This window comes from Gallinula chloropus (genome assembly GCF_964237585.1).
Source record: "Gallinula chloropus genome assembly, chromosome: 3".
Taxonomy (NCBI): Eukaryota; Metazoa; Chordata; class Aves; order Gruiformes; family Rallidae; genus Gallinula; species Gallinula chloropus.
The window spans coordinates 91,466,445-91,493,490 of record NC_140087.1 but is presented as its reverse complement, the minus strand read 5'-3'; the positions used below and the strand labels follow the sequence as shown (position 1 = coordinate 91,493,490).

At 47.4% G+C, this 27,046-nt stretch overlaps 1 protein-coding gene across 1 annotated transcript; it reads right to left on the bottom strand.

Moving 5' to 3' along the window:
- Positions 1-291: 291 nt before the first annotated feature.
- B3GAT2 (beta-1,3-glucuronyltransferase 2) lies at positions 292-18,484 on the bottom strand (the record flags this gene model as incomplete). Its single annotated transcript, XM_084262301.1, has 4 exons — positions 292-431; positions 510-658; positions 6,701-6,845; positions 17,939-18,484. 4 exons carry the CDS (start codon positions 18,482-18,484, stop codon positions 345-347), a joined length of 927 nt encoding a protein of 308 aa, XP_084118427.1. The 3' UTR covers positions 292-344.
- Positions 18,485-27,046: the final 8,562 nt, after the last annotated feature.

The window sequence follows — 27,046 nt, the reverse complement described above, 5'->3', positions numbered from 1 at the left end:
TTATAATTACACCATTAAGCTGGATAAATACAAAAGGTATATACATAAACGATGATTCTGAAAGTACTCCACTGCAGCCATGTTTCTCTCTGATTGTTTTTACTACGTGAGAACAGCCGTGTGGGTTTATTAAGACGAGAGTTCAGAAACGCATGCAGACAAGTTAGGACAAAGCACACCCACAAGATTTGCTTGTTAGAGTACCTGACAGCTTCCTCTCTTTGCCACAGAAGTCCATCAGACGATATCACAGGGTCTCGCGCAGCAGCAGACCGTTGTAACCGGCTGAATTTGAACACCACCTGCCACGTCCATTGTCCTGTCCCTGTAGCTGTGTCTCCAGGTCATACCTCAATATTCACTGTGTCCAGGTGGTATTTTGGCTCGTTAGCTAGATTCACTTTTTCTGTTCGCGTGTGCCATACCAGAACCTACAGAGCAACAGCGGGGTTAGTACAGCCACCTGCGGCGGCAGCGGGACGCGTGTCAGGGCGCGCGGGAACGGGTACCTTGGTGCAGTTGTTGGCTTTCGGCTCCAGCTCCTCCACTGTGGTTATCTGTTTCAGGAAGTCAGACTCCTGCATTCCCGGTTGAGAGCCACGACGCTTGAATACGGCTTTCGGGTGTGACAGAATCACTTGGAGACTCACAGCAAATCCTTGGAGAGAGAGGGGGGAGCGTTAAGAAGAACCTTTAGGTGCCACATTTTCATGCAAGTTACACTGCAGCCTAGAAATCTCCCGTGTTCTTTTTAAAAACATGTAAATTTGATGAGATGGATAGGTAACAGTTGGCAGGTTTGCACAGCCTACATTGCTTTGATTTGCCCTGAAGGTGCAAGCAGATTTTAATTGCACTGTATGGTCAATCAATTTCCTGCCATGGAGAAAATGTGTCTTTTTAACCTTCTAAGATCCTGGGCTATCCTTCCTTCCTAGTTTCAATCAAGGAATAAAACTAAATTTAAAGTATAATAAAATGTATGGAACTGTACAAGGACTTCCAGGTTTAAAAGTGTCAGAAAAAAAAAGATTAAAATGTTACTTGTAACAACTGCTGTCTTTAGGAGAGACTTTCAGCCTTCAGAGAGTTCTAACCTTACTGTTAGTGAAAGAAAAGTCACGTTAATGTTTTGCCTTGCACCCCGTGTAGTTACTGTGGGCTTGGGAGTCCTTTTCATCAGCACTGGTCAGTCTGTAGCTGATCTACACCTTGCACAGCAGGGCTGAAAGGACTCCTTCCCCTGAGTTCCTCTAAAACCAGACATTAGGTCCCTCACAGGGAGGTGACACACTCAGACAACCTCGCTCTCCCTGAAGCAGTGCTCACACTTATCCACACCTTGCAGAGTACTCGGCAAATAAAAGACTTCAGGAGGTGTCAGACATTGGCTGTAGCCTGTCCTCAGTTGGCTGTAGCCTGTCCTCACTGCGCGGTGAAGCTCTGCAGCTCCACAGACTGCTCCACCTGCTCCCAGCGATCCAGCTGTTCCCTGCTGCAGCTGCTGGCTTTGGGCAGGTGGTACCAGGGAAAGGAACAGCAGCCTGGACTTCACTTCCCAGGTAGGGGTTTGTCTTCAGCAGGCTACAGGCCATCACTGCTTCCTGTGTCTTGCAGCCTGGCTGCGAGGGAGCACGAGGTGGGCTCCAGCCCAGTGCTGTAGGGTTTGGGTCTTTCTAAACCAGAACAAGCTATAACTGGTTTGTGCAACCAGGCTTTAGCATGTCTGATACTCTGGGCACCAAAAAAACCTGCTTGCTTTGCAAGGGAAGGCAGTGTTGAGGCCCTGATCAGCTGCTGAGCTGCTGCTGCTTTTAAAAAAGGATGTACAATTTAATTTTTAAGATACAAGCTGGTTGTCCATGGAGGAGAAGATGAAGTAAACACCAAAATTAGCATGTCCCAGTTTTTAAAGGAGAGAAGAAATCCATTCTAAACAGGAGAGACTTGTTCTACTGCTATCTTTGTGTGTTGCAGCCTGGCTCCCTGGCCCCCATAGCCCATACTTAATCCATACGTTAACTTCTCCCAGGTTCTCTCTCAAAGCTTGCTGCTGTGTTGGGGAAATTGGATTCAGTTCTGCAGCTGGATTTCCTCTACGCACAGACCCTCAGATGGGCCGTGCCCCCTGCATGGAACACGCCCTTGCTACCGTGCTACTGCAAACCACCATTTTAGGGTGCTAGCAAAAATTCCTCATGTTTTCAGGTGTTAAATAAAAGTCAAATTATTGAACTGAGTGTTGTATGTGTCAAGGACATGGGCTGCTGTCCATGAGGTTTGGTTCCCTGATCAGTGCTCATGCAGTCATTGTTTCATGAAAGAATCCAATAAAGCAGGGACTTGAAGGGAGAAGATAACTTGAGGAGTCCTCTCTCCTGCCTCTCTATTTCTCCAGCCCTACTTTGTAAAATTAAAGCAGTTACATGTATGACATGTTGTATTTATGTGTAGACTTTGGACAGACTAGAAGGAAACCCATTTTCCAGTGACAATTTTCAGTTGGCTTTTTATCACTGGTGGATCATTTTTGCATCAAAAAGAGAGGAGATGGCTCAGGTTCTGGCCCTAGTGACACTAGTCATTTCTCGCAGTAGATAATGATCCTGTGATAATAGATGAAAAGACACTGTTATTTTGATTTCTAACCTCAAAGGGGCATTAATCTGTCTCCAGTGTTGTGTAACAGAACAGTACTACACACATGCAATTCTTTTTCTTGATTGCTACTCCTAGGAGGTCATATTGGGCTAGAAGTTGACATGAAATGCCACGTGACAATTTCACAGCCAGAGTGCAAAGAAGTGTTCTGGGTTTGTGTTTAATGCAAGGCTGTAAATTAAATCTAATTGGCTGAAGAGCCACCCAGATAAGAACTAATCCATTGGAAGACATGGCAAAGATTACATCTGTGCTGCTTTCTAGGGAAGCTGTGTCTGGTGAGTCACGCCTTGGCTTGCACTAGATCAGTAAAGGGCAGAGCCATTCCTCTTCATCTGGTTAGACTGAGGAGGGCTTTAAAGATTTTGTTGCTGTGATTGATGCCTTTGCTTCCTGAGTGCCATAGACAGGGCAGCAGCTGAAGGCGGGCTGGAAACGGAGCATGTCTCATTCCCAGAGTGTGCCAATGCTAGGTTCAGGGCTGAGGTTGGAGTGGAGGTACCTTGCACGGCTCAAGGTGCTGCCTTCGCACTGCTAAACATGCCCTGGCTGAGGGTCTGCACCTTTCTAGCATCTTCCCCCTGTGAGGTGCTGTTTGGGTTGCAGTAGGGCAGGGCAGGCAGAGGTGCTCCACCAGCGGTATCTGTAGCTCATCATAAAAGCACCTGCTGACAGTTCATTCACCATGAAAGAGTCTTGATTTTAAACTCAACACTTAAAAGAGTTGTTACCCTTGGATGGAGGGGTACTTTGAGGGGGGGGCAGTTTTCTTTGTGTTTTTTGGTTTGAGTGTGGCATCTGCTGTAGCCACTCATATCTTTCTGTTTGCATTTATGACTTCCAGTAGTGGCTCTGCCAGATTGTGCTGGTTTCAGGTAGGACAGAGTTAATTCTCACAGGGAGCCAGCATGTTGCTCATTGCCAGTCTCCACACCAGCACAGGTGGGCAGCCAGCCCACCACACAGACTCAGACCAAATCTGCCACGTTGTGCAGTGTCATGAAGAGACCAGCTCTTTCCTCAGGGACCCGTAAGAAAGATGAGATGTACTAAAGGTCTCGTAACTACAGCAAAAACCCAGGGAAAAGGAGGTTGCTCAGGCCCTGTCAGAGACACTTCAGGCACAGCACATGAGCTCTGGACCACAAGTCTGAAGTCTGCTTGCCCAGTGATCGACAGGCATAGATTAACTTCTGTGACTGAAGCAGCTCCTGGAACGCTAACGTAAAGCAAGCATCAGTTTTCTTTGAACAGCTTTGGCATTGGGAGACTCACTGTAACGATCCCAGTCAAAAATTCTGGCATTGGGATCAAGCCAAAAGTAAATCACTAACAGCAGCATTTAATACAGAGGATTTTAAATTGAGTTGATAAAAACAATGCAGTGCCTACCTCAGAACCACAGTCATGTTTTTACTTACAATACCTTATTTTCTCTCTTGTGTTTCTCCCCTGAGTGTAAGGAAGCCTGTGTCAAACTCCAGACCATGTCTAACGGTTAAAACAGAGGCAGAACTTACATGCAGAATGAATTCATCTGGTGTGTTAGCTGCCAGACAAGAAGTGACATGGGAAACAGCTACTCTGCTTTCTAAATGCAGTTTAATGCTGGAAAAATAGCAGAGTCAACCACAAACTTCTCAAAAGAACTAACCTGTGTGTACTGAACTGATCTAATGTAACTGCTGTGTGTGAATACATTTCAAAGAAGAACCCAGGGAAGCTGGCCAGCTTTGAGCTGATCCCAGTGAAATCAGCAGGACCTGTCTCCACTTGCAGTAGATTTCCATTTGGCCCACTATCATGATGGCTACAATAAGAAGTTTATGTGCTTAAAAGCAAGGATGCGCTTCCTCTGCAGAGCCACAAGCTAGATCAGTGGTCCCAAGCTTTTAAACCATCATTCTTTTCACACCCTGCCTCACAATCAAGTTCTTGTGAAAACTCACAAGAAAAAGATAGTTCTGTAAAGCAAAGAGCCTCCTTACCACAGCTTTGGGAACCAGAATGTGGATTAAACACAGCTGTAGACAGCTGGGCTGCTTAATAAATACATATTCCTTTTTCATGGTAATATTTGCAGAAAAGATCCTTGGTACAACATCAGTTGCTTATATATTTGGTGCGTTGGTAGAAGGAGGAATTCCAGTGATGAACTACAGTGTGGACTTTGGTCTGTCAGCAAGCCCTCCAAGTCCCCAGAGAGATGTTGTGGGGAGGCGGGGGGGAGACAGGGGAATGACAGGGCTGGAAAACAGAGTGTTAGCACACATCTTGTAGACTGCACCTGTTCAGACACCTGGCCAGTTCTGAATTTACAGGTTCCTGGTCTGCCTGTGCCCTTCCACTGTATTCCTGAGGGAATGGAAGATGCAAACTGAAGAATTTTTCACTGTCCTAAACAGCACCTGTTTCCCTCCATGCTCAAATCAGAAGTGTGATTTAATTTCTTCATTTATTCCTCTCACAAAGTAGTAACTCCCTGTTTGTGGTTCTGTAGTAATGTCCTATATACCCCCAGCCCTTGTACCTTTGTTTCTGTAACCTTCCCTTCCATGACCTCAGTAAAAGTACGAGCAGGTAATGTTCCTTATGGAGCTGCTCTTCCCTCATGCCAGTGTTTCAGCCAGCAACTGCAAAGTGTAAACAGCAACTTAGGGTCTTTCCACATACCTCCTGGAGCCTAGGCTAGAGCCCCTGGGCAGCATTGTGTAACAGCAGTTTGCTGGCTGCTAATGAAGTATGAACCATGCTGTCACCTTTATAACACCCGTAAGTAATCACTGCTGTAGCACTGTATCAATAAGAAATCACTGCTATAGCACCGTATCAATAAGAAATCACTGCTGTAGCACAGTGTCAGTAAGTGGGTAAATCCACACACAAGGACTGTTAAAATGCACAGCTGCAGTCCTCAACAGGCTACACAGGTCTAGGGGTTGGCATACCTCGTTCTCCCCTGAGGAATGCCTCTACCTGGGCACTCAAAGCCCTGCTTTCATGCCAGGTGACACTACTGACTTGAAGTGCTTCTACAGGGTGGGAAAATTCACCTGTTGATGTTTCTATCTTGGAGACATTAACCACTATTAGTTCTATTGCTCTTTTTATCCAGTTGTATTGTAAATACTTGTGCATATTTGTCATGGAACATTTCAACCCATAAAAACATGTTCTATTGAGATGAGAGAGCACTGTCCTCTTCCAACTCCGAAAACACAAGGGTTCAGATAAAAAGAACATGGCTGGCTTTTTCTACCCCATTCTTGCCCTGGTATTCTTGTTTTTCCCCTTCCCTTTCCTTCCTGAATACAGAACATGCTTGAGTGCAAATAACATTATCGTTTGCTGGGAAGCCAGCTGCTGCTAGAGCAGAAATCCGACTTCTGCACAGAGGTGATTCATGTGGCAGTCGTGAATATATACAAACAATTGTCTAAGCGTGGACTAGCAGCAAGACAGAGCTATGTGGTGTGCTAACTCCCCAGCAGAAGATTGATTAGATCCATTTTGAAGCTTTTCCGCCTTCACCTACCAGGCTATAGCTGTCAGTGATTTTTCCCCTAAGCCCAGTGTTTCAAATTATATCCATCTACAGTTCTCACTGTCACTCCAAATAACCAGCGAAGAAATGAATCCTTTCATGATAACGTGGTATTTTACAGTGTGGGTCTAAGAAGGGTCTGCACGTATATTGCCTGCTGACACACTGAGAGGCAGGGGCTCCTTGCAAAAATTAACTGGATGAATCAATTTACAATTAACTTGTTTCAAACAAATAATTTACACAACATAAAAGACAAGCTGCTGCATAAAACTAAAACCAAGTGAAAGTAAGTTCAGATATCACCAAGAAGCAACTTAATTAGAGGAGATGTGCAAGATAAGGCTTCCAGGGTATTCAGTGCTGAAGGGCCACATGCAGCAGATGCAGGAAGTTTTAAAAGCTGCTTAGACACAGAGACAGCGGTTCCTGTCCCACTCACAACACAGCCGTCGTCGTGAGGAACAAGCATGGGCCAGGACAGGTGGTACTCACCTGCCATGTCGATAGCAAAGGGCCTGTCAGCTCTCCAGCCCGTGTACCAGCCGACGACTTTGCCGTTTTCCACCACCGGGCGCTCGTACCGCCGCCCCCCCACCAGCCCCACGGGCCACACCGACACCTTGCGGGTCGTGCGCATCTGCAGGAGGCAAAGCACAGCGTGACTGCGGGCAGCTGCTCCGAGCGCCCGCGCAGCCAGCAGCAAGGCGAGGCAGCAGTTCCAGCCCCACGGAGCAGCCGGCAGCTGCAAGCTGCACGTGCTGGCTCCTTTTCTGCGAAACCCCCAGCTGCCCAGCCCAGAGGCACCTCACCTCTGCTGGAAACAGCCTATTCGTATTATTTTTATCATGACATTTTTTTTAAAGCCATGGAAAAAAAAAAACCAACAGTATTTGCTTTGTTTGCTTGTTTGGGTTTTGAAAGGAGCAGTAGATCATTTTTATCTGGAAGACTAGCTTTCTTGCAGCAGGCTTTGTTCCACAGATTGCATAGGTATTATGCAAGCCCAGTGAGAGAAATTACTGTTAGTAATGATTAACAAATTCACACTTGGTTAAGACAAGTACAATTAGTTTGAGACTGGTAACAAATACACTGTGTATGGAAAATGAGGACACACAACTCGTCCCCTACATGCAACATACCAGATTTGTACAATAGATGCAGCTCAGATTTATTAAGGGCTCACAAAAGAAGAGACGTGGGCTTTTTAAACTGCTACATTTTCTCCTGAAAAGCTCTGCCAAGTGTCTCAGAAGGACAGAAAGCAGGTCGGGCAGGATGTTTCTGCTGGTTTGCTATCAGTAACAGGAGTTTTTCCCCGTGGTATAAACGTGACTGAATGCAATTCTGGAACCATGGTCTTGATCTAACCTAGAGGAATCTTAGAGATACCAAAAAATTACTCTTTTCTGTAGCAAAAAGCGTAGCTGACTGGGAGTCAGTGAATTCACTTCACTGGTTAGCAGACCATTTTCCTCAGTAAACAGGAGATAACATGACACAAAGCTGATGCACTGTTCCCCATGGGAAACATCACTGACAGTCTGGTCTGAGAACTTGAGAAGACAAGTACCCAGACACAGCAACTTGCAGTTTATGCACACTGATTCCAAAGCCACTGTGCCAGCTACCAGGCTTCAATACCGCCCTATGTAAGCAAGTATTAAACTATTCCAGTGTAACGTGGGCTTAATTTGAGCAATTTTAAAAACAATCTCTTGTCTTCTGTTCTAGTTGAGGCCTGTTCCTTAGGGAAAGGTTATCCTTTTCTCCTTCCAAGCACTCCTCTTAAAAAAACACACACAGAGCTTTACATATTTGTAACTGCAGTCCCCTATCGATAGATGTTCAAGTAAAAGACAACCTTGGTTAAATATTAAACGCTTCCCTCTATTTCTGCCAAGGTGAAAGATCTATCATGCATATCATCTGAGCTCCCAGGAGATGCACCAGGAAAAAAAACCAACGAAGGCACCACGTCACTCCGGCTCACGTTTCTCAGCTAGAAACACTGGCAGAGTCTTAGGAGAACTTCCACACAGGGAAGGCATAAAACACTAATTTAAAAATCCACCAGTATGTGTGTGCACATGGAAGACAGGCATGCATCTCCTCTCCCTCCAGTTCTTTGCGTATCATCCCATTTGCTCAGTGAAATCCCCTCCCTTCCACCCCGACAGCCGTGTCAGCGAGACAGACCATCTCTCTCAGCAGTTGGCACTGTGTGAGAACAGGGTGCCTATACAACCAACAGAAGGATTTCTTGTGATAAGGGTTCTACCCAATCACTGACTGTTTAATTGCCATCAATCTCTACAGCAGTTATTGATAAATGTGGTTCTCTGCAAGTGTTCTCCCTGCTGAAGGTAACTTTCCCCATCTCCCCCACTCTTCCGTTTGGCAAATACGGAGTTAGCAATTAACTGCTTGGATATGGAAATTGGTCAAACCCTCTCAGAAAGATCTTTCAGCTCTAGTTTTAATGAATCACACATTTTGCAAGTTTTTATAACAGTGTATTCATATTAACATCCAAATCACCTGCCATGGCCACTGGGCATCACCCTGTTGGGCTTGTTGACACAGGCAGTTTGCAGTCCGTTTCCAAGGGCACGCTCACACCACACACACCCGACTGTGCCACACCGGTACTAACCTCGGGGTGAACACAGATGCCCACTAACCTTTTTGCCTTGCCATTAATTCCTTCTGGAGGGCAGAGAAACCTGAACACACGACCAGCGTGCCAAATTACAGCATTTTAGCTACCCTGTGCCAGCTGCCTGTACCCATGGTACACAGGAAACGCCGCCAGGCAGAGGCAGGCAGGGTCCAGCTCCAAGGAAGCAGCTGATGCACAGTGAGCCCGTGCCCTGCCTTTCCCACAGTGAGCCCTTGGGCAGCTGCACTGCAAAGCCAGCCGGGTCACACACGACTCCTGAGCTGCATCAGCAGTGACCACAGCATTTATGCCAGCAGAACCCAACTCATTTACACTGATACTTCACCACATACAGTGCAAAGGAGAACCTTGTCATTGTGAAGCATCTTACTGACCCCATCAAACCAGCATCAGGTGAGCCAAGAAGTTTCATTACATTCTTGGGTCCGTCCCGGTGCCCGAGTTCAGTCAGTAAAGCCACCACACATCAGAAGGCAGCAAGGAACCCTTGGCAGAGCTCTTTATTTGCTCTTTGAGTTACTTTCTTTATTCTCAGAGGTTACATTTTTGGAGAATGAATTAAGCTGGTGTCAGGAACACAGCAATCCCTTTAAATACTAACTGAAAGAGCACATCTAGACTGGTATTTATGCTAATTCTGAAATACCTTACAGTCTGAGGATATGTTAGGCAGATGAAAGTAGGAATATTTCTTTTAATCTTCTGAGAATAGCATTACTGCATTTAACATACTGATGTGTTAAGGCTGCATTTATATATGACAGGGAGAAGCTATTATTCAGATTAAAAGGTCAGCTTGCATCTGGAATTTGATGCTGCTAATCACTGGAACACAAAAAGGCGATTCAAAAACAAGTTAATACTATACAGCTTTATTGCTGTGGGTTAAACAACTGCCAAAATCCTATAACTTACAAACAGCTTCCTAAATTGCTCTTCTATCTGTCATTTCAATGTGCAGTAGCATATGCTGTCTTAATACTCAGCATCTTAAGTCCAAGTAGCTTACATGAATGGTATTCATCTTACTTATACTTAACTCTAAGTTAGGCACCTGGTCTATCCCAGTTAGCCTTCTACAGATAATGAACAGAGATAGGAAGCTACCAGCGTGATTCACCCTGCCTGGCTTTGACAGCTGTCTCAAGGCAGGAAGAGTCCCCCTCTGGAAATGCTCATTTTGTCCTCTATTTACTTTTTGATTATTTGAAAGGGGATCTTGGGCATAGGAGAAGTGATGTACTGGATGGGGAAAGATTAGAAAAGGACCGTAGGCTGGTAGGACAAACAGAAATGAAGCTGTGGGGGACACAACTGGGCAAGGAAATGACAGCAGAGAGCAGCATCAACTGGCCAAAGAAATCCCAGTGAGGTGACCAGCAAATAACAGTGACTACAGTAGCAACAGAGGAACCACTAAAGAATAACACATGAAAATGCAGAAAACGTAGCTGAGCAATAAAAGAGATAGTGATAAAAGCACTGCCAAAAATAGCATCTCATTAGTCAATCAAGAAAAGCTGCTTAATGGGATGTGCTGTGCTGATGGAGAGGGAAGATACCAAGGCAGTAACAAAATAAAAAAGCCCAAGGGGAATGAAAGCAAGTGATGGACAGAAGGAAATATGGCCATACTTCCTGCAGTGAAAAGGCTTCCAGGCTGGAACAACCACCCTAGGGTTTTTGCAGCATGATGTTGATGTGTTTCTGTTCAGGATTCACAGCTCTCAGCAAATGCAAACCTGGCTGCCACACACAGTAAGCTCTTCTTTCCTCTCCTTGTTCTCAGTAACTTCAGCTCCTGTGTAGCTTGTGATCTGTGCTGGTCAGGCTACAGATTGTCATCTAGGCTCAACCTCCCCACCCCTCCCCAGCAAGACTGAAGCAGATTTCTATGCAAAATTCTGATTATCTGAATTATTACTGCCAAAGACAGGATCTAGAGCTCCTTCATTACAAGTCCTCCAGAGAGGAAAATGTTAGGGGTTAAAGCAGGAAAACAGCCAGGTTCCCTCTCAGCTCTCTGACAGGCATCCTGGGTTAATCACAGGTCATTTAAAGCCAAATTCTGCTTCAGCCACTGACGTGGCTGCACTGCAAGTCACAGGGATAGCTCAGCAGCAGCGATGCTGTGCCTGTTTACTTGGGATTTGAATGGAGCTTCTGCCCCTTCACACCGTTACTCCAGAGGGGTACTGAGTCACAGCACATTCCTGGCAGTGGGTTTTGTGGTTCAGGAACTGTGACACTTAGGGGACAGTAACTTCAAAAAGCAGATCTGCTGTCAGCAAACTTGACTGTAAAGGGTGTATCTCCATGGGAAAACTTGTAGGAAGGTTCTACAAATTAAAAAAAAAAAAAACCCAAACCAAAAACAAACAAAAAAACCCCAAAACCACAAAGCCAAGACAAAACTGCCAATCATTGATCTAGCCTGCTCTGCAGCCCTCACCTGTGATGTGATTTAGTGCTTGCTTCACCATCCTCACTATTAGAAAGCGTTTTTCCAAAATCTGCCTTAAGCCTCCTCTGCTGCTTCCTACCCAGTCAACACTGCAGAGGGAGGATACATTAATTCTCCCTTCTCACAAACAACATTTTACATACCAGATACAATGATTAATGCTTCTAAATTATACCAGCATCCTTGGGCACAAATGTCAATATTGCTTCCCTGCAGGGGAAAACTGTACTAAATTTAACTAAAGCAGTAAGGAGCCCATTTCTCTGGATTGGGAAGATTTCCAAAACATTTGCTATTCATATTTCCTTTTGCACCTTCTGCCTACTGGGTTGGGTTTTTTTTCCCCCACATCCTAGTTTCTGTTATTCACTGTACCTCTGAAGAGCTGCTGACCACTGGTAATTTATTTCATAGTAACAGTATCAATTTCACAAGTGGAAAGAAAAAGACTGCATTCAAAGTGCAGAAACAGACAGTGCCTGGTATTTTGTAACCTAGTCCCTCCCTTGGATAAATCTGTTTCAAATGGCTTTTTCTTGCCACGGTTTCCTCTCCTTTTTAAGCTGTTTCATTGTTTCTCTACCAGTCTTTTCTAATCCAAACTCTTTAGCACAGGTATTACATGTCTATGTGCAAGGGGAATGTCAGAGCTCATTTAAAATCTGTCATGTATTCTTAAATCATTTATATACTGGAAAGGTATTTAATGCACTGCTAACTTATATTTAGATCTTTATTATTATGAAGAAAATAACTGATGACAGCCAGCTAACACTTAATCCTGCCTAGACTGCCAAATGTTGGTTTTAAGAAAAATTTGATTTTTCCAATCAGCTCCAAGAGATACAACAGAAGATCTCCCTGTTTGCACATTTCTACTACTTTTAAATCTTTTGCATAAATATATCCCTTAAGCTGTTGAAGTGGCACTAACCTTCCCCTGTTCAAAGCTGGAATGAGCAGTAGATGTTCACATCTTCCATCATGTCTTTTAAGTTGCTCTCAAAGATATTTTGCAAAGAAGACCATGGAAGAACTGAAGCCCGTGTAACATGCAATGCCTGCAAGCCTTTCTGTTGTGTTATTAATAATAAGGATTTATTTTTTCAGGGTAGAAACTGTCAGCAGCCATTAGAACATCTGCTACCTTCACACACACCTTTTGGGAGTGTGAAGGGCAGGGGCACAGGAAGATGCTTTCAGTCTGAATCGCTCACACAATTGGCCCACTGCTCTCTAGTCCCACTATGAAAACTACCAGAGTTGCACAGCCCTAATCTTCATTTAGTAGGTCACATCCATTAGCATCTTTGTTCCCACCTGACTGATTTGAGAATGATCCTACTTGGGCAATTAAGGCTGATAAATAAACACTAGCATACCTTCAAAATATTAGGGAATTTTTGTTTAATTTGCTCTCATGTGACGAGCAATCCAGCTGACCATCCCCTTCACTGCTTGGATTTGTACCTTCTCTGCAGCTCCATCAATCTTGAGATACCTGTAAAGACTACCTAAATTTCAAGAGAAGGTGTTGAGTTCTCTCTTCTCCTTCCTCCTTTTCAGCTTCAGTTCTTCCATCACAGTCAGGGCATTCTTGTGCAGGCAACAGCTACAGCTGATTGAATTCTGGTCCCCAACTCAGGAGGCAGGAATAGGGCTAACTGCTAAGCTGTTACACAAAACATTTGTTTGGAGGTTCCCCCCTTAGAAATGACAATTAATGCTGTGATATACTACTTGCAGTTCACGCTGCAAGGCTGCCTTCAGATCACACCTTACAGCGTGGGTTACTCTAAGGACACCCAGTCTGCAAGTCTTCACCTCAGACAAGACAGTGCTCTATGCCATGCTTGTATGCCCTAGGCACCTAGCAAATCCTGCTACGGAATTTTAGACACCAGTGATCAAGGGCCAGGGGTGGCAGGAGGGAGATCACAGTTTTAGAAGCAAGCATCTTAATTTCACATGCATCTCATCTTAGGTGCCCGAGCAAAATACAAGCAAAGGTGGCAGCGCAGCCTAGACAGGAATCTCTAACATTCCATGCATTTCCAACTGCAGCAAGCTCATCTTCCCAGACAGGCTGAAGACCTTTACTCCTGTCCTCTGTACTCCTTGGGCAGCTCCACCCCTCACCCTCAAAGGTTTCAGGGGAGTCTGCACAATCAACGCCAGAGCAGAACTCCAACCTGCACATGTAACCATACAGGGACCAAGGAAGTAGATGGCCAAAGGCCACCACTGGAAACGTGGAAAGGGCAGAGGAAATGACTGAGACATGAACACACACGAAGGGTGTGAAGAGTGGAGGGAAGCAGAACTTAGCTACATCTATCTTTGGTTTCCAGTGCTTAGGCTAATCTTGCTTTTAAAATCTCTCTAAGAAAGTGGAATACCAGCTTTATCTAAGGTTTTCTTTCTGGAACTCTATAAAACTGGCAGTTGCTAGGCATCAGTCACAACATTACAATAACTAGAACTCAGGAACAAGATGAAGCACAAATACAACAGAAACTGAAAAGAGTCACTCGAAAGAAGAGCAGCCTATAATAAAAACTAGAAGTTATAACAATTCATGTAGAAACATCTGTGCAGCGTATCAAATACTGTAGCTGGGATTTCAGGCCTCTCAGCAGCTTTGCTCTGAACATGGGCTGACATTCAACTAATAAAAGATAATTTCAGAAAGCAGACTGTTTTTCATGGAGAGATAGAGATAGACCCCCTCCAGGTGAACAGACCTGATCTGAACATCAAAAAAAAAAAATATTTTTGAGGTTTGGATCCCAAAATAATAAATTACTAAATACCATATGCCAGAACCACCAGCATTAAAGTAAAAGCATGATTTCTCACCTGACCACCATGATAGCCTCACGCAGGAGGAGCTGGGAGCCACACCTCCATTCCTGGAAGTATTTCTTCATCACTGCTGCAGCCCCACTTCAGTACTCTAAAGATCACAATCACTGAACCAGTGATTCCTTTCCAGGAAAGGTGAACCCTTCCTAACAAAGTGCCCAGCTCAGCCATTGCTGAATACACTGCAGCAGCAGAAAGACAAACCAGGCTCTTCACCTTATTCTAGAGACAACGACTAAACCTGCTCAGATCCTGCCCAGTTTGACTTTGAGGGCACAGTTTTGCTAGTCAAAAACTAAGCCATATACCCAACATGCTATCATATGTCTCAGGAAGAAAACCAAACAGCACCAAATAGTTCCAGATTTACTCCAGATGGTGACATTTTCCAGAAGAACACTACTGTAAGATGGGCTGGGGCTTTTTTTTCCTTCCTGATTCCCATGCAAGACATTTTGCCCAGGTCTATTGGGCCCAGCTCATTCTGTACCAAATACAAGGTACGCATTTGTGTAAGCTCCAGACGAAGTACTTTGGACAAAGATTAGAATTCCCTCATCAAAAGCTCTCAGAAGTATCCCATGGCATCTCATGTCAAAGAACGCTCCTTTTTGATCATGCCCTTATGGTTTATACACCTCCAGCAGCAGTAAAGCCTTTGCTGGCTTTGCTTTGTTAAAAAGGCTTGGTCTTCTGTAAGGGCACGGGGGAAATCCACAGCAAAGGAGCTACCTTAAACATAATCCTTCACTGACATGCAGGTCCCTGGCACTCCTTCTGCTCCACAGTAATGCTTTTTCAACTTCTGAGAGAAACACATCCCTAACACCAATGCTTCTCTCATGTTGGTTTTATGGTCCTACCTAGTGTTGGTTCTCAACTCCCCCAAGCCCTCAGTGCTGTTATTGAAACCAACTTTGACTCAGAAAAAAACCTAAAAAACATTACAAAGGGAACAGACCTCCTATTTCATAAGCCAGCAAAGGTACATAACTGCTTGCAGGCAGATGCTAGCAGGCATTGCTGCTGGCAGCTTGGGACCCACGTGTCCCCAGGACCACATCAGTGACACGCTGAAGGTCAACCAGCCAGCACAGGATGGTGGTAGGACCAGAATTCAAAGCTCCTGTCTCAGCCCCCTGCATTTATACTGTCCTCCCCAGCAAGCAGACAACAGTTTATCAGACATCCTTTGGGATTACGTGACTGCAGGTCTGGAGAATTGTTCCTGGCAGGGTAACAAACAGACAAGAACTCTCAGGTATCATTACTGCCACTTTCACAATGGGAATTATGACCAGATTTCATCTGCGCACAGTGTGTTCTGAAGCTGTTCTCTTCATGCTTGGAGAAGATGAGCATGGTTTAACTTCGTAAATCAATCAATTCCTGAAGGAGAGATCAGGATTTACTACAGAGCTGTCAAACCAGAATCCATAAAGACAGAGAAGTGTTTTTAACAAGGGAAAAAACCCTCAGAAAGTGCCTCAACTGAAAACCAGACTACTGGCTCTCTTCAATGCAAACTCCCGCTCCTGGTAAAGGCACATCCCTTTGGCAAAGCCTGCCACAGGACTTCTGGTAACTTTTGCCCTGTGCTGCTACTACCAGCAGCATCCCAGAAACCTTGCATACAGCTCATTAGTGACCCCAAAAAAGTCATGGGAACTTGCAGTGGTAACTGAAGCAAAAGGTCCTTCTCCACTCCTGTAACAGAGCTTTCCAGCCAGCACATTTCACAGGATAAACTCATTCATGCACACTTGTTTGCCTTCCAACATAGGACGCCGAATAATCACCTCTTCCCCAGCAGCTGAACCCTGCTGAAAGACGAGGCTCAGGACTGCGGAGCTGCATGCCTGAGGCTTTTCTTAGCAAAAGGAAACACAGATTGCCCCTTGTGCTTGCAATTTTCAAGGTTAGCCCTTCAGCCCTTGCTTTCTTGCATCTCCTAGCTGTTTAGAGAGGTGATTTATAACATTTTGTTTCACCATTCACAGCAATTAGAAGAATAATACGGGAAACGATACAAGAATAAACCTGACTCGACCCCTTTTCGGCAGCTGTGGGCCACTCGAGCGATGTGCCTGCCAACACTGTTTCTTCAGATTGCCCCGTGTTTGTACTAAAATAATAATAATAATTTAAGAAAAAGCAGAGATTCATCTCCCAATATCTTCCATCCCACACTACTCGCTGTGGCAAAGTGTATTTTCTGTATCAATTTACAGACTACCCAAGATTGAAGCAGATTAGTTCTATATCCCTGAACAGCGGCGGGCACTCCCATCACATCAAAGATGGGTAGGAGGAATTACTCTGCATTATAATGCGCTAAGCACGGCCAGGAGATTTTAAGAAAATCAATTACAACAAAGGTTTAGCCTGCAGGCAAAGGTCTTCAAATTAGCAGCTTCAACGCTGAATGCCAAACGGGAAGGGGCGGGGGGGGGGGGGGGGGAGGGGAGGAAGTAGGGCACCTCTGCTGAGCAGGGACCCTGCGCCTGCCCGCGCACTGGAAATGGAAAAGGGCGCATTACGAGCCTAACCACAAACGAAGATCAGCGTTTCTAAGATAACTCTCTCTAGGGAATTTCGCCTGCTTCACGTTTCCGCGCACTCTGCTCCTCTCAACCCCCTGACCGCCGGGGGTCTGGGGAAGCTCAGCGCCCGGGCGCTGCGGCACCCGGGTGCCCGGCACCAAGCGCGGCACTGTCCGCCGGCAGAAAGTCACGGGCGGGGGATTTGTCCCAAGTCCTGCGTGCTCCCTCGCTGCTGCCTGTCTGCTTTTCCGTTTCCCTGCCAAAGTCGTTCCTCTGTCGTGGAAGGTGTAAGCGACCTTTCCTCTGCTGTTTCGGGAGCGCCTACGAAGCGCCCCTCCTTCCCCCCCAGAAAGCAGGCTGGGCAACCTCTCCCCGGGGCGCCTGCCAGTCCCCACCGAAAAGGAGCAAAGCGCCTCACCAAGGGGCTGCAATGAAGACAAAAACAGGTCCCCTCACAAAAGGGGCTCCCGAAAGGGTGTTCCGTCCTTACACACTGCAGCTTTTAAGAGCGAAAGGCTTCAAAGAGACTGGGCAACTCCACAGGCAGGAGCCGGCTCTGGACGCCAGAGCTGAGAGGGATGGCGACCCCTGACGCCAGTTTGCCCTACGGGGAGAAGGACGCAGCCCGAGAAAGCGGCATCGAAGCGCGCTTTTCACCCCAGTGTCAGGGCAAAGGCGGGATCCCCTACACGCGCCCCGAACTCGCCTGGCCCGGCAGGAAAGGGAGGAAACAGCAGTAAAAAGTTGGGAGGGTGGCGCGGAGGGGAAGGGACGAGACACTTAAAATCGAGAGAGGGGCGGTCGCACGCAGGCAGCGGCTAGGGAAGGAGCCCGGGGGAGGGACGGGCGCTGCAAGGTGCCCGCGCCGGGGACGCGGTGTGACTTCTCCGTGCCCGGGTTTCGGATGAGGGACACCGACCGCGCCGCAAAGCGGGGCTGGGGGCGCAGCCCAGCGCGGCGAAGCGGGACGGGCAGCGGAGGCCGCCGGGGAAGGGGGCGAGAGGAGGCGGGAACGGCAGGTGCTTGAGGGGAGGAGAGGCGGGAGGCGGCAGGTGCCCGAGGGGAGGAGAGGGGGACGCCTGAGGGGAGGCGAGGAGAGGCGGGAAACAGCGGGCGCCTGAGGGGAGGCCGGCGGCGGACAGTCGCGGCCGCGCCCACCCCCGCCCCGCACGCACCTCCTGGAAGAGCTCCAGACTGTAGGTGTTGTCGTCGTCGGCGAAGAAGAGCACCCCGGGCTGCGGGGGCGGCAGGTGCTGGTGCCGCTGCCGCAGCCAGGCCAGACCGGCGTTGCGCTGCTCGGTGGCGCGGGGCAGCCCCGGCCGCTTGTAGCGGCGCGGCGTGGGGACGTGGAGGTGCGTGCAGGGCAGGCCGGCGCCCGCCACGAAGCGGCTCACCAGCTCGCTGCGCGCCGCCGCGTCCTCCACCAGGATCCAGTGGAGCCGCGCCACCTGCCGGAAGGTGTTGGCCAGGCGGGTGAGCTCGGCCTTCTGCACCGGGCGGCTGTACGTGGGCGTGATGGCATAGATGGTGGGCAGCGCCGCCTCGGGACGCCGCTGGGGGGGCGCCCGCGCCGCCGCCGGCCGGGCCCCCCCGCTACCGCCCCCGCCGCGGGGGGCCAGGGCGGGCAGCGGCGCCCGGCTGCTGTCGATGTCCAGCACGATGATGACGATGAGCACCCAGGGCAGCAGCAGGAGGAAGCGGCTGAAGAGCAGGGACTTCATCCTGCCCCCGGCGCCCTCCCGCCGCGCCGCTCCTCCCCTCAGCGCCGCCCCATGGACGGGCGCGGAGGCGCTCAGCGCATGGCCGCGGGGGGCGGCGGGGCTGCCCCTTCCCCCGCCCGCGCTCCTCTGCGGGACGGCCGGGTGGCGGCTGGGAGGGCGGCGCTCCCTTCCTGAGGGCGCGGGGGACGGCCGGCCAGGCGGGTCGGGGCGCCCCGCGGTGCCCTGCGGCAGTCCGGCGGGGCAGGTGCCTGTCCCCGCTCCCGCCGCGCCTCTATTCCGCGAGCGGCCGCTCTTCCTCCTCCTCCTCCTCCTCCCTCAGCATCGCCGGGCCGGGCCGGGGGCGCCGCGCCGTCGCGGCCGGGGCTCGGCGGGGGGCTCTGGGGAAACGCTCCTTCTCCTCCGCTTCCCCGGGCGGCTCTGGCGGTGCGCGGGGGCGGGGAGGGGAGGGCGAGCGGGAAGGCGGGAGGGAGGGTCCCCGCGGGCGGGGGCTGGGGGGGCTCCCGCCCCGCCCCGCTCCGCTCCGCTCGCCGCCACCGGGCGCCGCGCCGGCCCGCGAAGCTTCGCGCTCGGCGCCCTCGAGTGGGGGCGGCGCCGGGGACCGGGTGGCGGCGACGGGGGGCTCCTTCTCCCCGCGGCTGGCGCCAACTTCGGCCGCCGCCGGGACGCCTTTCCCAGGGCAGCGCCGACGGGCCGGGTGGGAGGAGCCGCCGTGCCCCGCCGCGGAGGGAGCCCGTCCCGCAGTACTTGCCTGCCCCTCGTACCGGCGAGGAGCCGCTCTGTGCGGTTTGGTGGTTGTTTTTCCAAAGGAGAGTATCTCTGAGCTCCGCAGAGAAGTGAGAAGTTGTAAACAAGGCGACCGGTACGCGCGGCTCCCCTCGGCGCCTGCCCGTCGGTGTCGCCCTCCCGTCCCTGCACCCCGACGGAGGCACCGGGGCCCGCGGGGTGCACTCCAGGGCTGCCCACCCGGCTGGACCGCGTCCTCCCTGCTTTCCTACCGCGCTGCTTCCCTGCGGATCAGACGGACTGGAGAGCCCCTTTTAAAGAAGCGTTCAGATCTGAGAATTTAATAATGATCCGCCTGTCTTTATGCCGAGGAGAAGGCATTCATCAGGTGCCACAACACACGTGAAACGCTCGATCTGAAACCTCTTACGCACCTTTGCCTACCAGGGAAGTTTCTGATGCATTTTTCAACACTCCCTGCTGTCATAACTGAACACTTACAGCTTGAATTATGCTTTTAAAACTTCATGATGCATAAAAGCACCGAGGCGCAGCGTTAGTGTTTACAAATCACTGAATTCTCCCTAATTCTCTGATTAAAACATTTACCCTCGTGTAGATCAAATGGTGGTCTCACCAGCCTGAGGACTATTTGAGATCCAAAACAAGAGTGATTCGTCACTGATACATTGACTTACTGGTAGGAATAATGTGAGAAGAATCAGTCATGCCTTCACACCAACATCCTTGGCTTAAACTACTGCTTTCGTTTCTGTTTTATATGCATCCTTCACATTTGCATGTGTATAACAAATGCAGATAACGTGGACACCGTGTGTGTGTGTGTGTGTGTCTCATTCATATCTATCCGCAATCAATTTGTTACTCGGAAGGACATATTAACCCAGAGGGCTGACACACAGAAAGGACGTTGAAGTGATGTAATGTAAGCTGAAATCCATGTGAAAGTGAGGGTGACACATGACCAGGCACCGAACATCTAAATGAGGAAACATCTGTGTAGCGGAAGGCTAATTAGAGTTAGCATGTTTAGTGAAGGAGTGAAAGGGTTGTTATGTGATTAATGAAATAATATGGAGGAATGCAGAGAGCATAAATAATTCGATATATCCAAATCAAAACCATCTCGGACATGAAATTGCAGTTGCTCATTTTGTAGTGATGCAGTTTATCTAGAGGACAATCATCTAAACGCCGTCTCTGATGACTGAACATGCCATTGTTTTCTCATTTACAGTGCAATGCTATTTACAGAGATAATTCGTTCAAATAACTCAAACATATGTATCGAAGCAACATAGCAAGAAGCTATCACTTGTTCTCTTTCAAAGCCAGCAGTCATTTGGAAATATTAAATCAAAGCTAGTTATTTCTAGATACTGTATGATACCATGTCAGGACCCTAGAAACCTGTGGGGGCAGAACCTCGAAGCTGAGGGTCACAGGTTGGATGTGTTTAATTGACATTACAGACAAAAACATGACATAAAAATATTTTTATCTTTATGTTCTTTTTCATCCAGAAATACTATCTCCAGTGGCCTTGCATGTTGTATTCAGAGCTTAGCCTAGAGAGACTACTTAACAGTTTACGGCTATAAGACATTAATAAAGGCAGCAATATGAATAGCTAAATGTAATTGCAGCGGATTAGGAAGGAGCACAAACACTAACTCAGCACCAGAGAGGTATCTCGATGAACTATTTGGTGTTCTTCCATCTCTTTAATTGTGTTCCTGAAAGCTGGTAAGTAAATGTTTCTGTACACTTGCTAACATTGTATTTACTGCTTCTAACTGTTGGTAGGATCTGTAATGTATCGGTGTGACACACTCAGCTGTTTGATAATGAATCGCAGTAACTATTTTTTTTTACTCCAGAACTGTTGTAACATGTTTCTAGGTGCCACAAAACAGACTCAGGAGTCATAAGTCAGGTACATCAGGTGTAATGTCAAGTGATGCAGCAGAATTTTCTGTTAGCTTGAGGTATAGATTATCTGAGATGGAAAGGTAAAAGATAACGAAGGCACTATATGCAAGCCAAATGTTATTTATTAAACTGCTGTTTCTTGACAAGCAAAACAAAATGTTCTTCCTTTGGAAACTAGAGGAACCCAGTTGAATATCCACTCCATTTGTGGGGACAAACTGTCTACAGAGATAGTTTTTTCTACCAAACACCTTAGCACCGGTTATTATAAAAGTTGTCACATTTGATTTGAGGCCTCAGGTGCAACTCTGAAACAAAGGACGAGTTTCTAACTTGTGATGGATGGTACCAATCACTGCGTGACTCAGGCTGTTCCTATGGTTTCACACACAGTATGCAGTACAGTGCATATTCTGGGTTGTATGAGGGTGTGTGGGCAGGCATCTCTCTTCAGGATCTGGTCCAGAATTGTTTGTTTGCAGGAGTTTATTGCTTGGCTCATCTATTACGGTATTGCTGATTGCTGCCCCCATTCTCCAAAGTTTCCTGGCAGAGATGTGTCAGGACTTGGCACCCAATTTTTCTATTTAAAAAAAAATAAAAAACTACCTCCCTTTCAGTTTTGTGTGCATCTTACCAGCAGAGGATGCCCACCTCTTGCAGGGGAATGCTGTACCCAGTGCAGGAACATGTGTGGGGTGCGAGTGTGTGTGCAAATGTGCAAGTACACATATGTACAAAAGAAACCTCATCCTTATGAACATTATCTACAGGACCACAGAGGCTTTTCCCAAATCGGTAATGCTAGCCAGCCATTCTGCCCCCTGGTTTTTTCCTTTTTCACTGGTTTCAGTCTTTCCAACACCTGGAGAAAAGGATAGCCATGGCATATAGCTGTGCCATAAATGTACCGCTCCACTTTGTCTAAAACAACGCAGTTCTTTTTGCTTTTCTTCCCCTCACCACTCGGGGTCACCCACCCATCAGGCAGCTCCACCGAGAGGCTTTGGCTGCGACCCAGCCTTCCCAGCCAGCCTCTCAGCTGGACATGTCGTGAGGGGGTAGGGGGAGTAGAGGGGGCAAGCTGGCCAAGCCTTATCCTTGTTCCATTTGAATTTTCCCTCAACTTCTGAACACCAGGATTTCTCAAGCTAGGTGCGACGTTAGAGACTGTTCTCTTGCAAATGTTGGAAAGATGGTCAGAGTTACAGACAGCATTTGGAACAACAACAAAAGCAGCTATTAAAATGGATTTTGTAGGTTCTGTGGCTGATAGAACTATTAGAGTCCCATGGGAAGCCCAAGTAAAACTAGTTGGATAAACATGTGAAAATGCACAATTATTTTTAATTAGTGGATAAAATACTGCCGAGAAATGGTTCCTATTTCAGGTGGCTGTAATTGAATAAACATTAAAGATGGTTCATTTCTTTGGACTGTTTCATGGTTTTCTTTCAACACCAGCAACTGGTGATAACTGAAAGTGGGTAATTGTCTCTGGCATGCAAAGGTGGCTCATCAGCCTATCTTCTGTGATGGGTAAAACCAGATACCAGGCGACTCAAATCGTAGCAGGCAGAGGACTAGCCTGCCTGTCTAAATGAAATATATGCAGTATAGTTTCTAGTGTTTGAATTTAGACCTTTTGGCATTGCTCAGTCAATCAAATGTGTGATTAGCAAAAAAAGTGAGGTTTGGGGCTGCATCTCACAAGAGTGCCAAAGAGCATCCACTGTCTCCTGCAGGTTCAAGGGCACAAGGCTGATTGCTCTCAGAGGAGTCACTGTGTATCTGGGGATTTGAATGAGAACAGGTTTATTATACGCTAGTGAAGACCCAAGAGACCAATACTTAAGCCAGGCATCCTACAGAGAGTGTAATGTGCTACTATCTGAAAGGCACAGACCACCACCCTAAGTGTCTGCATAGAGGTATCTTGGCATCAGCAAGAGGTGAAGGAAGGAAAAAAAAAAAAAAGAAAAAAGAAGCAGCAGCAGCACAGGATGCAGCAAAAGCATTATTTCTTCTGTCCTCCTCTGCTCCTTTAGACTCATTTCAGCCTCATTAGATCATCTAACACTTTCTCTAAGAGAGTACATTTTCCTACACCATCCAGTTGTGGAAGTCCCCAAGGAATTTAATCACCCAACTCAGAAGTGAAGGACCCCGTGCTTGCACACAGGACGCTGTGTGCCAGAGAAGACAGACAGTGGAAACCAGGCAGGGCTCACTAAAATAATGTATATGGGGTCTGTGCTGTTCCAGAAATGAGCAGCCAGCTGCCTGGGCTGACAATGAAGAATGAGATTGCATGTTTATGTATGCACATAGGCCATTTTGAAATAATTTTCTCTAGTGCTTTGTTCCTTTTCCTAATAAGGCAACTTGTTTATCACTATAGCAACCAGCGACAGAGTCCTGGAAAGAAGAGCTGCAAATGCCCATTTGGACCTTTCTGGTCACAGGCGCTTGGTTGGTACGAGCTAGGTGCCATACCTGCCCCCCACAGCTCTGAAATGCCACGCAGGGACAGGGCGGGGTGAGGCAGGCATGACGTGGTGTGGCGAGGCACAAGGGGGACATGCAGAGTGCACAGGGCTATCCATAGCTTGGTGGAAGCCATCACAAGATTAAACATTGATTTAATTGAAAATAAATGCATTATACATAAGGCAAAACAAATCTGTAACACAGAGCTGAATCCTGAACACTTAAGAGATTCAATTATCCCTCCGTGCTGTGGGACTCGGTGATGAAGGCTGGAAGAGGTGTGAAGCAGGCAACCTGCTCAAGGAAGGTCCTCCAGGCATGGGCACAGATGGAAATCCATGCCTGCACCAAACATCTGCTGCCAGCAGCACCTCTGAAACCTGTGTCAGCAAGCATCCTCCCTTGCTGAGCAACGTTTCAGGTGACATCTCACAACTGCAGCATGTGGTCATGGCAAAGGTTGGTGGGGCAGAGCAAAAGATGTGGTCTCCAGAGGTAACCTTCAGGGTAACTTAGTTACACAGAAGCGAGAGTGTTCATTTGCTTTTCAGCCTAGAAAGCCGCACGCAGGAGAAAACCCGCCCTGCGCTACAGGAGTGTTAGCAGGACTGCAGACTCAGGCCTTCGTGGATCAGAAGCACTACAATTAAGATTGCCTGTTGAACCTTGAAGTGGTCTCTTTGAGCACTTGCCTTAAGAGTCAGCTTTTGCACCTTCAGTCTTCTTTTAAATCTACCTTTTCGGATAATATGATGAGGATCATCATCAAGGGTGTTTGACTACCCCTCCCCTGTAAGTCATATAACTCATTTCAGAAGCCCCTGGGCCCCCCATGAGTCCTGGTACTGGGTCAGTTTGCTTATATTTTTAGCAAGCCCAGGCTATGAAAAAAAAAAATAAAGAAACCAGAAAAAAAAAAAAAAGGTTGGAAGAGGCTATTTGACCCTTAGACCTGATACAAAAAGGATCAAATGCTTTATTCCGTGTTCTGTTTGTAATGCAATGTTATATTAATGAGGTAATGTTGTTACAGCACCAGTGTCCTAGCGTATGTCAGGCAAGCTTGTGAGGAGACATAGTACGTCTGAGTAGTCTTCAAGATCCAGTAAAAAAAACATCCCACACAGACAAGTGGTAGGACACACAAGCTTTTCTTTAGGTCTGAAACAGGTCTGAGATGTCCCCAGAAGAGGAACAGCTCCAGGTTAGTCCCCAGAGTTATTCCCCACACAGAAAGTGTTTGCTTTCATTGCATTGCGACTTTTTGTAAGAGCCTCAAGTTGATGATTTTTTCCTTTTGCCCTTGAGAAGTCAAGCAGTCTGCTCCAGCTTCCCTTGAAAGCATAAAGAAACCTCCCACAGCTTTATGTTTCAGACCTACATGAGGTCTTGTTGACAGAATAAATTGTTTTAGCGTAACCAGATGTGGACTTAGACCAGCACTGCTAAATGCAAGTCAACTTCTCTGCAAGCATGCTTTACCCTACCTGAAGGCTAAATCAGCCCCGTGAGAATCTGTTTTTCTCTGCCTCTCTGGCTGAAGTCCCATCTGGGCTGACAGCAGTGACACTTAGATGGCTGGCAATCACCACTGCAAGTGGGTAATGTATCACAAGGCTTGCAAGCCGTCTTGCAAGACAGCTGGGTGACACATTGTGAACCATCAGATGGGAAAGTTTCTTGGTCTTGGACAGGGGCTTTTGCTTTCATGATACAATACTTACTTCTGGGATGGCCCTGGCTGAAACTGGCTCTGTCTTTTATGAAGATGTATTTTAAAAACTGATGTTCAGAGTGCTTCTGAAACGATGAATAGTTTTCAGCTACTTAGAGAGAATATAGCGATTAAGGGAGGACCTTATAGCAGCCTTCCAGTACCTAAAGGAGGCCTAGAAAAAAAATGGAGAGGGACTATTTACAAGGGCACATAGAGATAGGACAGGGCATAATGGCTTTAAGCTGAAGGAGGGGAGATTTACATTAGATATTATTAGAAAGAAATTTGACCCTGTGAGGGCCTGTCACATGTTGCCCAGAGAAGCTGTGGCTGCTCCCTCCCTGGCAGTGTTCAAGGCCAGGTTGTATGGGGTTTTGGGCAACCTGGGCTAGTGAGGGTGTCTCTACCTGTGCCAGGGGAGGTGGAAATAGATGATCTCTGAGGTCCCGTCCAACCCAAGCTATTCTGTGATTCTATGGTCTCTGAGATGATGACAACTGTTTCATGGCACTGTACTATCTGAGTAGTTGGAGACTGGTGCACCACTTAAAGACCTAGACCATACACCTGCCTCCCCAGACCTCCAGGGAGTTTGGAGTACTAGCTGGCCAAATTTAGGATATTTCCTTCCCATATACTACTATATGTGTAGTATGTAGTAATTGTATAAGATTTGGGGAGACATTAGGTAGGCAATATGAGAAGACACATACAAAGGTTTGGTCTCTATCCAATAACCTTACAGTCCCAGAACAGTTGAGGATTTATCACGGCTAGGGAAGAGCAGGCACCTTTTCAAACCATCTCCTTCCTAGGCTAACTTCTTTCTCCTTGAGACAGTTTTGCCTGTACAGATCCATTACCAAAAAAAGAATGAGGAGCTTGCTGCATCCCAGTGCAAGCTGTGAATGGGGGTACTTCAAAGACAGAGAAGATGACATCTTCATGATAGATAAGACAGGCAGTGAAAAAAGGGTCATGCTATATCAACACCAACCAGAAGTTCATGCTCTGGGAGTGTTACTTGAAACTCTTCCTCTCTTTTTTTTCTCCCCCTCTCCAATAGACTAGACCAGGGAGAGGGACAGCTGGGCTTGGGCAGCACCCAGTTGGCCTGCATGCCTCATCAATATGTCTATGGGTTACTGCTGCCTTTCCATCTGTTAGTGCTGTCTCCTCCTACACTGAAATTCTCCTTAAACCCTAGCAGTGGTCACAATACCATAAATATACATGTTCTACAGTACCCTTGTGCTGAGCTTGCAAACTCAGCCCGTGATTAGCTGGGCTCAGTGACACTGAAGAACTGGCTCTATGTCAGTGGCATTTGTAACACTTCCACCAAGCCACAGAGCTAATATATTCCTCTTTCCCTCTTCATTCACCTTCCCAGTATTTCTTCTCTGTGTTGTTCCAGCAGGATGTCCCTGGAGCTTTCCAGCTTGTCAAGCACAGCACACTGCTCTGTGTTCAAAAGCATATGGCCAACAAAACAAAGAGCTTGCAGCTGGAATTTGAATGTGGCACAAACTGAATTGCTTTAAAAATCCAGGTATGTGCTAGGAAGAGACAAACTGTAGAAATGCCAGGTACAAAAGGTCACATAGTCCAACCATTGATCTCAAGCCAGAAGACATTTGTTGAAGCTTCCTATGCTGATAATCCAGCTGTCTGCTGAT